The 12,325-nt window shown below is 44.5% G+C and overlaps 1 protein-coding gene across 1 annotated transcript in view; it reads right to left on the reverse strand.

Moving 5' to 3' along the window:
* Positions 1 to 12,325, reverse strand: part of CFAP61 (cilia and flagella associated protein 61) — a 255,401-nt gene that overhangs the window by 224,269 nt on the left and 18,807 nt on the right. The window contains 2 exon segments of the mRNA XM_047771596.1: positions 11,401 to 11,527; positions 12,030 to 12,097. Coding sequence (XP_047627552.1) covers positions 11,401 to 11,527; positions 12,030 to 12,097 — 195 coding nt within the window.

The following is a 12,325-nucleotide window of genomic DNA, read 5'->3' on the forward strand; positions in this document are numbered from 1 at the left end:
CATCTGGCTCTGTTGACCTTTGACACCTGCACACAGTGGAGCCTGCAGCACAGGTGCAATGGGGATGGCCAACACGGGTGGGGCCCTGAGCACACAACAGGGGTGGCCGCTTGTCTGACGTGTGCTGACGGCCTGAGGGGGCACCTCTGGAGAGTGAGCCCCCAGCCCCGGATGGCAGCTCCTGGCCCTCTACTTGGCTTCTGGCTCTTCTGCCTAAGAAACTTGCCGGGTCACCTCAGTGCTAAGCCTTGGTTTCTCATCTGCACAAGGGCAGGGACAGAGAGAGTGAGAGGGTCCAACACGGGGATTCCGGGCTGCCCTCAAGTTCACTCTCTGGCAGGCGGTCAGTCCCCGGCAGCATCTGCTATGGGGAGACTTCACAAGCACCCCCCTCTGATACCACTTGAGCCAAAAAGGCCCACTGCATTCCAGAAACCCCTTACTTCCCCTAAAACAACCTGCAAAGGGGCCCTGCTAACACAGGTGGCTTTTCTCTGTAAAAAAAAAGCCCTGTACAGAGTTCCCATTGTGGCTCAGAAGAAACAAATCTGACTAGTATCCATGAGGACACAGGTTTGATCCCTGGCCTCATTCAGTGGCTTAAGGATCCAGTGCTGCCATGAGCTGTGGTGTAGGGCACAGACGAGGCTTGGATCTGGCATTGCTGTAGCTGTGGCGCAGGCCAGCGTCTACAGCTCCCACTCAACCTCTAGCCTGGGAACCTCCATATGCCTCAGGTGTGGCCCTAAAAAGACAAAAAAAAAAAAAAAAAAAAAGCCCTGTGGTATACTGGTTAAAAAAAAAAAAACAACCGGATTCTAGGAGAGAATAGCCAACAAATCCATTTTCAAATATCTTGCCAAAAATAAAAGCCCACTGGAGTTCCCACTGCGGCACAGCAGGTTAAGAGTCTGGCATTGTCTCTGCAGTGGTGTGGGTTTGGTCCCTGGCCGAGCTCAGTGGGTTAATGATCTGGACACGCATCTGCGGCTAGGATTCTATCCCTGGCCTGGGAACTTCTATATGCCGCAGGTGTGGCCAAAAATAAATAATAAAAAAATAAATAAAAGACTATATCAGTATTTACTGAGATCATTATTTTGAATTATGTGAAAATAATATCCTCATCATTTTAAGTGGACCAAGACAGCTAGCACACAGAGATGACCCCCCCCCCCAAATCAAGTATGTACCATGGGCTTTAATCTATGTGATGGGACATAGGGGTACTACTTCCTGGTATAAAAATCAGGAAAAAGGTTCAGAAGGACCCAGGGCCATAAGCCTGACTGGGAGCTCTTGGCAGCGCATTAGCAAACTGATCCATAACCACATCTCACTACTAATTCTTCTGGGACAAAGAAGAAAAAAACATCCAAGTCATGGAGTTCTGAAGAGTCTCTCCCTTAAGTCCTTCCCTAAAATGAAGAAGGAGGAACTTGCTCTGCTAAATGCATTCCTTAGGGTAATGGACGATCTACAGTCTTGCATCAGCCCCAGCGCTAATGATCAAGTATGACATCAGCCTCGCAGAGTCTCAAATGGCATCTGACAAAGTCCAGCCCCACGGAAACAAAACACCCCGGCTAGAAAACAATTCATTGGGCAAAGTGTTTAGACTTGAGCACCGCCTGCCACTCTGGGGGTGGGGTGGGGGGGTGGGGGGAGAGCCTCAACTTTCTGTGAAGTTGCTGGGCACAGCAGGGCCACCTGCCTGGCACCTCTGTGACCCCCAGCGTTTCAGTGGTGATGACCATGGGGGGTTAGAGTGGGCCAGCACCAAGTCCCACGGGGGTGACACCATGCTCTGAGTGGACAGCCACCTTCCGTGGTGGCTTGCCTCCGGCACATGGCTTGGAGGAGGCAACAATGTGCATCTTAATGTGCTTGGTTATAGGATTTTCTTTGTTGTTTAGTTTTTACAGATTATGAGGGTAGCTTTTTCGACAATTCTAGCTGAAGTAAAATAGCATGTTAGTTTCAGATGTACAGCACAGTGATTCAGTTATACATATATATTCATATATATATATTCTTCTTCAGATTCTTTTCCATTATAGGTTTTTACAAAATATTGAGTATAGTTCCCTGTGCTAAGTCATAGGTCCTCGCCAGTTATCTATTTTATATACAGTAATGTGTACATGTTAATCCCACCCCCCTCATTTATCCCTCCCCTGCTAGAATATTTTAACTTGTTAGGAGGCAACAAAAGGTCTATCCTATAGAAACTATTTGATCACTCAGGCCCCCTAAGTGTCCACTGGACTCTGAGCAATGTGCCAGATGAAAAATGGGGTGGGAGCCAAAGCTGACGAAAATCAACAGCCTCTCAGGATACCTCCCTTGGGGCCTGGGTGTCCTGTGAACCCAGGAGAAGGCAAGGTGAAGGATGACGGGGTCCTGGTGGCTCTTGCTGGCTTCTTGGGAGCTGGAAAGAAGGAAAGAGAAACTCCATCACCTCCACTATGTCAGGGAGTGGGGATTTCAAGGAACAGCAGATGCTGGACCCCACAACACCTGCCCGGCAGGCTGGCACCACCTCTTGGTGGCAATTGGACCCTTTCAATATCCTGACCACTCCTGAAGAATCATAATCCTAGAGGGAAACCTACAGGTGGCTTCCTTCGAGGCACAAAGCACAGGTTGTTTCCTTGCCAGAAAAGAAACCACTGTGCATTCAAAAGTGGAAAGTTCATGCTTAGAGGCCGTGGCAATGGCAGAGCCCATCTTTGTGATGAGAATACTGGCACAGCCTCCTCTCTCCTGTGTGAGGGTATCTTCCATAACAAGAAAGGATCTGCATTTCATTACCTAGACTTAACAATGTACCCTTGAAAAAGTGGTTCTGATGTCACTTTAAATCCCATAAATACTGTATTTCTTCAAGACTGAGAGAGTGTGTATATATGTATGCATATGCTTTAAGAAATAAATGAATAGGGAAAAAATTAAGATAATCCAGTTTAGTGAGTGCTAAAGAATGCCATACAGGAGTTCTCGTAGTGGCACAGTGAAACTGAATCTGACTAGTATCCATGAGGATGCGGGCTCAATCCCTGGCCTCACTCAGTAGGTTAAGGATCCAGTGTTGCCATGAGCTGTGGTATAGGTCACAGACACAGCTCGGGTCCTATGTTGCTATGGCTGTGGCGTAGGTCGGCAGCTGTAGCTCTGACTTGACCCCCCAGTCTGGGAACTTCTATATGCCATGGGTGCAGCTCTAAAAAGCAAAAAAAAAAAAAAAAAGGAATGTTGTACATTTTGCTTAAACCAACCCTTCCATGGATAGTTTCAATTTTGGGTTGGGGTTGGAGAACCTAAAGTGGGTACCAACTAGATTTCTCTTTTGATTCAGTTGAGTAAAACAAAGTGCCTTTTTCTTTCCAAGATCTCTTGTGACCTCTAGTGGTATTCCTTAAGAAAATTAAATCCATCATTTCGAAACTACATATTCCAATCAAAACTTCTTTCTTTTTCCTTGGATGTTCTGGGGCCAGGGATCAAACCCATGCCAGGGATTGATCCTGTGCCACAGTAGCAACCTGAGCCACAGCAGTGATAACACTGGATCCTTAATCCACTGAGCCACCCGGGGACTCCTCCATTTAAAACTTTAAAATGGGGCGTTCCTGTTATCGATCAGTGGCTAATGAACCTGTCTAGGATCCATGAGGACTCAGTTCAATCCCTGGCCTTGCTCAGTGGGTTAAGGATCCGGCATTGCTATGAGCTGTGGTGTAGGTCTCAGATGCAGTTCAGATCCCGCATTGCTGTGGCTGTGTTGTAGGCTGGGAACCTCCATATTCCCCAGGGGCCATCCTAAAAAGACAAAAGGAAAAAAAATTTTTTTAAATGGGTTTTGGACCTATTTAGCTCCTACTCATTGGAAAATGTTATGATTTTACAAGGTATGGAGGATTTGAAACTCTTGCTGACTTTAAAAACACATTCGAGACCAATAGGAGGCCCCTGCCACTTACACCACTGGGATCTGATACAAAGTCTACATTGGCACACCATCACCCCGGTTGGACTGTGAACCAAATTCTATTTCTGGGTTACTTATCAGGACTCAACAAAACCAGTGATGAAATTCCTAATTGCTCTACACTTCTTTCTGAATGATTTAGGCTACCTTAAGCATTAGAGTGTTCATTTACATGAAATTGCTCAGAAGTAAAACTTAAGTGGATTCCTAAAAAAGCAGGAGACTATCAAATGCTTAATAAAAATAACTGCCTTAAAGGGTAAGATGTTAGCATTTAAAAACCACCAATCTAACTTTTAAAGTTCTAAGTCTTTTCATCTATTTTAAATTGCAAAGAATACTGACCTAACTTAATTTTTGTTAATAGCAAAAAGGCAGTATTCCATGAAGGAAATGTTAAACTTCTTTACAACACTGAATGACAGCACACAATCCTTTCCTTGGTGAGTCCTCTCCCATTTCTTGAAAAAGGGAGGCTCTGCCCCAAGAAAGACCATTCCAATCGTTTCTAAATCTGAAAACATCTCAGATTCACCACGGATGAATAACAGGCCCATTATAGGTTATAAAGGTGTGCCTAGAAGCAACTATGCTTTATTTCCTGTATTTTGCAACATACAGAACAGTAACTTCAATAATTAGTGTCTAAGGAGAGGGGCAGATGACAGCAAAATTTTCCACATGGGAAAATCAAAGAAACAGGACTGGGGATTACAGCGTTAATTCGCTGGCTCTGAATATGTTGCTAGGTGAATGGCAGAAGGATAATTACATCCCCAAACCCTTCACTGGTTTAATGTCTTAAGAAGTGTGTTCTTCACCATTAATTATCAGTGCAAGTAACTACGGATGAAACAGATGCCAAAAACTAAATGTGGGGGAAACAAGAGAAAAGAGGCCCATGGCCACACCCATCTGACCTCTGAAGTGTGTTTTTTCCTGCATCTTTAAGGAGGGAGACTGTCCATGTTTTCCAGACACCCGAATTTCAAGTATCAAATCAAATTTGAGCACTGTGGACAGAGACCTCTCAAAACGTGTCACACTTCCCTTTCATCAATCATCACAACGACCTAAGGACCTCTACCTTTGATACTATACATTGAACTGTCTTTTTATAAATATCCCTTCCTCATTCCAAAGAACACTGTGTCATCTCTTTTTTTTTTTTTTTGTCTTCTTGCCTTTTCTAGGGCTGCACCCGCAGCTTATGGAGGTTCCCAGGCTAGGGGTCTAATCGGAGCTGTAACTGCCAAGCCTACGCCAGAGCCACAGCAACTCGGGATCTGAGCAGCATCTGCAACTTACACCACGGCTCACGGCAAGGCGGGATCCTTAACCACTGAGCAAGGCCAGGCATCGAACCCACAACCTCATGGTTCTTAGTCGGATTCGTTAACCACTGAGCCACGACAGGAACTCCGGGACACTGTCATCTCTTTACCACCAGGACTATACCCCTCTGGTGATTAGCTTCTTGCAGATTTTCTGGACAAGCAGGACATTTTCACCCTCAGAGGCTGAATAAGCAAAGGCCTTGGGGAAAGGAATCAGGAGTTTCCATTCAGGCCAGGCCAGCCTGTCTGCTTGAAGGTCAGAGTTCATAACACTCAAGTTTTCACAGGGGAAAGGAAGGAAGAGGAAGTAGAAACGAGAGAATGGGGGAGACCATGCTTCTAGGAGCCAGCCCTGGGCTGGGCACATTCTACATCTGATCTCCCCAGCAACCTACATCCTGAAATAATAGTGGGGCATTAGCAACTAAGTTAGCAAAGATGCCACTTACTTTCCAAAGGATGAAAGAAATCAATGATTTTGCCCTCCCATGACTCATTTGTTTTTTAATAACTGGAAGTTTTACCCCTTGATCTCCCTCACCTATTCCACTCATCCCCCACCCTAGAAACAGGTGATTCTGAGATAGGCTGCCTCTGGTATATGTCAGTTTCAGCACTAGGTTTATACACAATATTCTATTACTAATAATGTCTTGCTGAATATCTACATTAAAAAGTACGTAAGCTTTAAAATTCCTCAAGAAAATGACAATTCCCACAATCCAAACTTCGTATACTGCCCACACAGAAAATACAGAGCTTCCGGGTTGGTGAATGCATGGGGGTGTGGGGAGAGTGGGGGGCCTGGAGAGGGCATGGAAGCTCTGAGCCCCTCCCTCACACCTTGGCCTGCGTATCTCATCCACCTGACTGCTCCTGAGTTACATCCTTTTATAATAAACTGGTGATCTAGTAAGCAAAGAAGATGATCTGGAAATGTGCCTACCTAACTGAAACCCATTCCGCTCTACCCTCTCCTAAAGGACTTTCTACTTGGCATACACATGTTTAATCATCATCTGGATAATTCCTAAAATGGAGATTATCTTAAATGTAACTATTATATTCACTTAAGCTAGAACCTGTAAAATGGCACTGAAACCCACAAATATTTAAATACATGCAAATTAAGGTAACAAAATGAGGTTTTAATCTAATAGACTGGTGATGGGTTTTTTTTTTTTAAACAAATTTATTTATTTTTATTTTATTTTTCTATGGCTGTGCCTGAAGCATATGGAAGTTCCTGGGCTAGGAGTCGAATCAGAGCTGCAGCTGCCAGACTATACCACAGCTACAGCAACACCAGATCCAAGCCACATCTGCAAACTATGCCTCAGCTTGCAGCAATGCTGGATCCTTAACCCACTGAGCAAGGCCAGAATTCGAACCCACATCCTCCCAGAGGCTATGTCGGATTCTTAACCCACCGAGCCACAGTGGGAACTCTTGGAGATGATTTTAATAACTGAAGCATCCAGCATTGGTGAAAGTGCAAGAAAATAAGACTCTCGGTTAAAATATAAATTGACATGATTATTTTGACTGAATAATTTGGTAATATCTATTTTTAAATTTTAGTATTTAATACAACCTTGCCCAGAAATTCTACTTTTGGCTATCTATACTACAGACAAAAACAGCGTGAGTGCTTGAAGATACATGTACAAGGCTGGTTTACTACCGCATTACTTGTTAAAGGAAAAAAAAAGGACAAATTCCCATCAATAAAGAATAATTAAATGAATTATAGTAGAGCCACATGGTAAAATACCATACAGCCATGAAAAAGAACAAAACTGATCTGGAAAAAGCACAAGTTGCTGTATCAAGAGGAAAATACGATTAACAAAACGCATTATCATGGCTATATACATATATGTGTGCATGTATATATATAGAGAGAATGAATACACATATTTACTTGCATATGTATGTGTACTTATATATTCACATAGAAGAATGAAACAATGAGTAATTTTTACTTTAAAATTTTTTGACTGGAAAATATAATTCATTTTATTAAATAAGCCCATCCCACAAATTTAGCAAATGGCAGAAAAAGAGAGATTTTTATTTTTATTTATTTTATAATCATTATTTTTTTCCATTATAGCTGGTTTACAGTGTTCTGTCAATTTTCTACTGTACAGCAAGGTGACCCAGTCACACATACATATATACATTCTTTTTTCTCACATTATCATGCTCCATCATAAGTGACTAGATAGAGTTCCCAGTGCTATACAGCAGGATCTCATTGCTTATCCATTCCAAAGGCAATATTATTATTACTATTAATATTAATTATTACAATTAATACCTATTAACCCCAAATTCCCAGTCCATCCCCCTCCTTCCCCCTCCCCCTTGGCAACCACAAGTCTGTTCTCCACATCCATGATTTTCTTTTCTGTGGAAAGGTTCATGTGTGCTGTATATTAGATTTCAGATATAAGTGATATCATATGGTGTTTGTCTTTGTCTTTCCGATTTACTTCACTTAGTATGAGAGTCTCTAGATCCATCCATGTTGCTGCATATGATTATTTTCTTCTTTTTCAATGGCTGAGTAGAATTCCATTGTGTATATATACCACATCTTTTTAATCCATTCATCTGTTGATGGACATTTAGGTTGTTTCCATGCCTTGGCTATTGTGGATAGTGCTGCAATGAACATACAGGTGCATGTGTCTTTTTCAAGGAAAGTTTTGTCTGGATATATGCCCAAGAGTGGGATTGCTGGGTCATATGGTAGTTCTATATATAGTTTTCTAAGGTACCTCCATACTGTTTTCATAGGGGTTGTAAAAAATGAGATTTTTAAATGAAATGAAGACAAGTTACAGCAATTGTGAGACTACTTACAAGATCTTGAGAAATTAAAATATGGAAATTTCTCATAACATAATTTTAAAAACAACCTACTTGTGAATCCTTTTATAATGAAAGGAGAAGAAGAAAATCAGGGCTGGGTGGGGGTGAGGCTGGAGGCTGGGGGAAAGGCCAGTGTCAGGGAGGCAGCCACCTGCCTGTTCACCCAAAGTTCACCTGACTTTTCTTTAATAGATATAGAATTATTCCAGTTATTGTTATTTTTAAAATGAGTTTTGGTAGTTTGTGTTTTTCAAAGAATTGCCCCCATTTTATTTAAACTGTTGACTGTATAGAGATGCTGTCATATTCCCTTATCCTTTTGATGTCTGTAGGGTATGAAGTGATATCACCTCTTTCAATCCTGATATTGGTAATATGTCCTCTCCTTTTTTTTTGTCCTTGGACAGTTTGGATGGTAGTTCATCAGTTTTATTCATCTCATCCATGTCTTTTAAATTTCCAAACTCAACTGTTTCTTTTTTGTACTCAAATTATTTGATTTCCATATGTCACTCTGCCACTTTAGGAGTCTTTGACTTTGCAACACTCCTCTCTCCGCCAGTTTGCTTTATTATCATTAACAGCTCATTTTTATCTTTCAAAATTCTGCTCTAGTCCTTAGCATTTTCACTTTAAATTCTCCCATCCACTAGACCATCCCCTTTATTCTCGAGATCTCCTCACTCATGAGAGGACACGTATTTCCAACTGTCTGCTGTCCATCTAGCTATTGTTTCTACTTTCGGTTAATGAACTTACCATCTCTCCTAAATGAGAAAACCCCAGGTCACCATTAACACATTCTCATCCTTCAACTTCTCCATCCGGCTGGCAACCAAACCCCACTGTCCCTCTCAAACTTTTCTTTGCATTTATGCACCTGCCCTGAATCGTCCCCCACCTGGACCTCTTGGACTTGTCACTGCCTGAACTCCAGCCACCCTCATTCTTGGCCAGACGGTTCTGTGCTCCTCCCCTCAAGTTACCAACCACATGAAGAGCAGTTGTTTTTATTTTATTTTTTTAACATACAGCCTATACCACGCGTTTCTTCAGTGCTCCCCACTGGCTCCAAGTTACAGCCTTCTCATTACAGTTCTTCCTCTGCTCTCTGGTGGTCTGCTCTTCCTCATACCTGCCCACCTGCCTGGGAAGAGACATTCCAGGTGCTTCCTGCCTTTGCCCATTCTGTCCATCTGGGTGAACTCTGCCCATCCTTCCTGACCAGGTTCAGAGGCTACCTTCTTCTTTTTTTTTGTTTTTTTTTTTGTTGTTGTTGTTGTTGTTGTTTTGTTTTGTTTTGTTTTTTGCCTTTTCCAGGGCCACTCCCACGGCATACGGAGGTTCTCAGGCTAGGGGTCTAATTGGAGCTGTAGCCGCCAGCCTATACCACAGTCACAACAATGCGGGATCCAAGCTGTGTCTGTGACCCACACCACAGCTCATGGCAACACCAGATCCTTAACCTGGTGAGCAAGGCCAGGGATCGAACCCGCAGCCTCATGGTTCCTAGTTGGATTCGTTAACCACTGCCCCACGACAGCAACTCCCAGAGGCTGCCTTCTTTAGGAAGCCTCTTTTCTTTTATACTTCTCTGAGGTAGAACACCATAGTGTAAAATGCATAGATATTAAGAGGGAAGTTTGATGCGTTCTGACAGCTGCATGCACCCCAATCCATACACAGGGCACTGTCACCCCATCATGTCCCTCCCAACATCACTCTTCCCTCCACTGGAGGCAACCACTGATCTGACTTCTGCCTCTACAGCTGAGTCTTGGCTGTTCTTCCATCAGAAAAGTGAGATCAACAGTACATGATCTGTTTCTACGTCTGCCTTCTTTCATTCAGCATGAGTTTTCTGAGATGGAGCCATGCGGCTGTGGATATATGTATTTATTCCACTTCATCGCTGAGTAGTATCCACATGCACCACAGTTTGAGAATATTTACTTGCTGATGGACATTGAAATTTGGGGGGTTGGGGGTTGTATGCAGCTGTCTTCATCCCTCTCTGTCCTCCTTTCTCCAAAATACACACAGCGCAGGTGGATGCAGTCAGAGGTCAGCTGGGCTTCAGGCACAGGGGGTGGGGGGGCCCTCCCCGGCTGCGCATCCACACGCTGTCGGTTGATGCCATCCGCGGGAGCCCATCGGGGCCATGGACCTACCACCCACTTGCAGCCTCTCTGGCACAGTGGTCTCAGGGCAGTCACACTTCTCCTCCATATTTCTCCACAGTGAGCAGCCCAAGAGAACCAGGCAGAAGCCTTCCACCCTCCCAAGTCACAAAGCATCCCCTCCACCACCCTGTGTGGGCCAAGGCAGTCACAACGCACCCAGATTCATGAAGAGAGGGCCCCCAGCTCCTGATGAGGAGAGTGGCAAGACCACAGGACAGGAGAGCAGGCAGGACAGGAGAGGGCCTTCTTTAGAAAACAACCTGCCCCAGCCATAGCCTTAAGATAGCTGCCCCTCACGGCATGTCATGTGGGCTGTGGATGGTAAAGGCCTTGCCTCACTGGGGTCAACAGAATCCTCATTCACTGAATTCCAGTAAACAGGTGGGCTTTATTGGGAAATCCAAATAGGTGGATACATTTTGATGTTTCTTTTTTTTTTGTCTTTTTGTCTTTTTGCCTTTTCTAGGGCTGCTCCCGTGGCATATGGAGGTTCCCAGGCTAGGGGTCTAATCGGAGCTGTAGCTGCCAGACTACATCAGAGCCACAGCAACGCGGGATCCAACCTGTGTCTGCGACCTACACCACGGCTCACGGCAACGCTGGATCCTTAACCCACAGAGCAAGGCCAGGGATTGAACCCGCAACCTCATGGTTCCTAGTTGGATTCGTGAACCAGTACGCCATGACGGGAACTCCCCTCATTCTGATGTTTCTTTCATTGGAAAGTTATTGCACTCATTGTGGGGGCCAAGGGTTATGTGTTTTCGAGAACCCTTAAGTGGTAAATGCATCTACACAGCACCAAATCAGCCTCATCAGATACTCAGCATTGCAAATACCATCATCAGGTGGAGCTGTAAACACCTCCGAATGAAGTAAGGCTTCTGGGTAATATAGCATTGCCTTCGAGCCATAAGCACTTACACAAAGAACTGGCAACTTCAAAGCTCCTTGTAAGGTCACGATGCGGGTAATGGTCAGGTAACAAAAGGCCTGGCTCCAACCCTACCTGGCTTTGCGGATATACAGCTGCGGGTAGTGGCTGTGCCTGTGACAGACATGCACAGTGAAGTCCTCGTCATACACCAGACTCGGGATGTTCCCCACTTGGTTGAACACGGTTATGAGAGTCGAGCCTAAATCACGGAGACAAAGAAATGCACCCTTGTTTTACCAAGGAGTAACTTTAGGACTGAAGAACAAATGCCGTTTCCATTCTAAATGGTGTTTGAATTGTTATAATAAAACTGGCATGGTAGACGTTCCTGTCGTGGCTCAGCGGAAAGCAATCTGACTAGCATCCATGAGGATGCAGGTTCGATCCCTGGCCTCGCTCAGTGGGTTAAGGATCCAGCATTGCCGTGAGCTGTGGTGTAGGTCACAGACACGGCTCGGATCCTGCATTGCTGTGGCTGTGGTGTAGGCCAGTGGCTACAGCTCCAATTTGACCCCTAGCCTGGGAACCTCCATATGCTGTGGATGAGGCCCTAAAAAGACTAAATAAAGGAATAAAAATAAAAATAGTGGGCACAGTATACTTTTAGGACCTGGAGACCAGGTCCCATTCCCTGAAGCCCCATGTTAAGCGAGAATTTCCCACATTAGCCCCTGGCCCAGGAGGCCATAGAGGGGGCTTACCGAGGCTCATGTAGGATGGCACGATGAGAAAGATGAAGTGCAGGTCTGGCACTGCCTTAAACACGGTCCTGGCCAGGGAAAGAGAGGGGATAGGCATTAACAAGGCAAGCCTTTAACAGTACCTGATTGAGACAAATGGCTTCACCGCAAAAACTAGGTGCCCAGGGAATTCCCATGGTGGCTCCATGGATTAAGTACCTGACAGTATCCATGAGGATGCAGGCCCAAATTCTGGCCTTTCTCAGTGAGTTAAGGACCTGGTGTTGCCGAAAGCTGCAGCATAGGTCTCAGGTGTG

Source organism: Phacochoerus africanus, chromosome 3, assembly GCF_016906955.1.
Source record: "Phacochoerus africanus isolate WHEZ1 chromosome 3, ROS_Pafr_v1, whole genome shotgun sequence".
NCBI classification, from domain to species: Eukaryota; Metazoa; Chordata; class Mammalia; order Artiodactyla; family Suidae; genus Phacochoerus; species Phacochoerus africanus.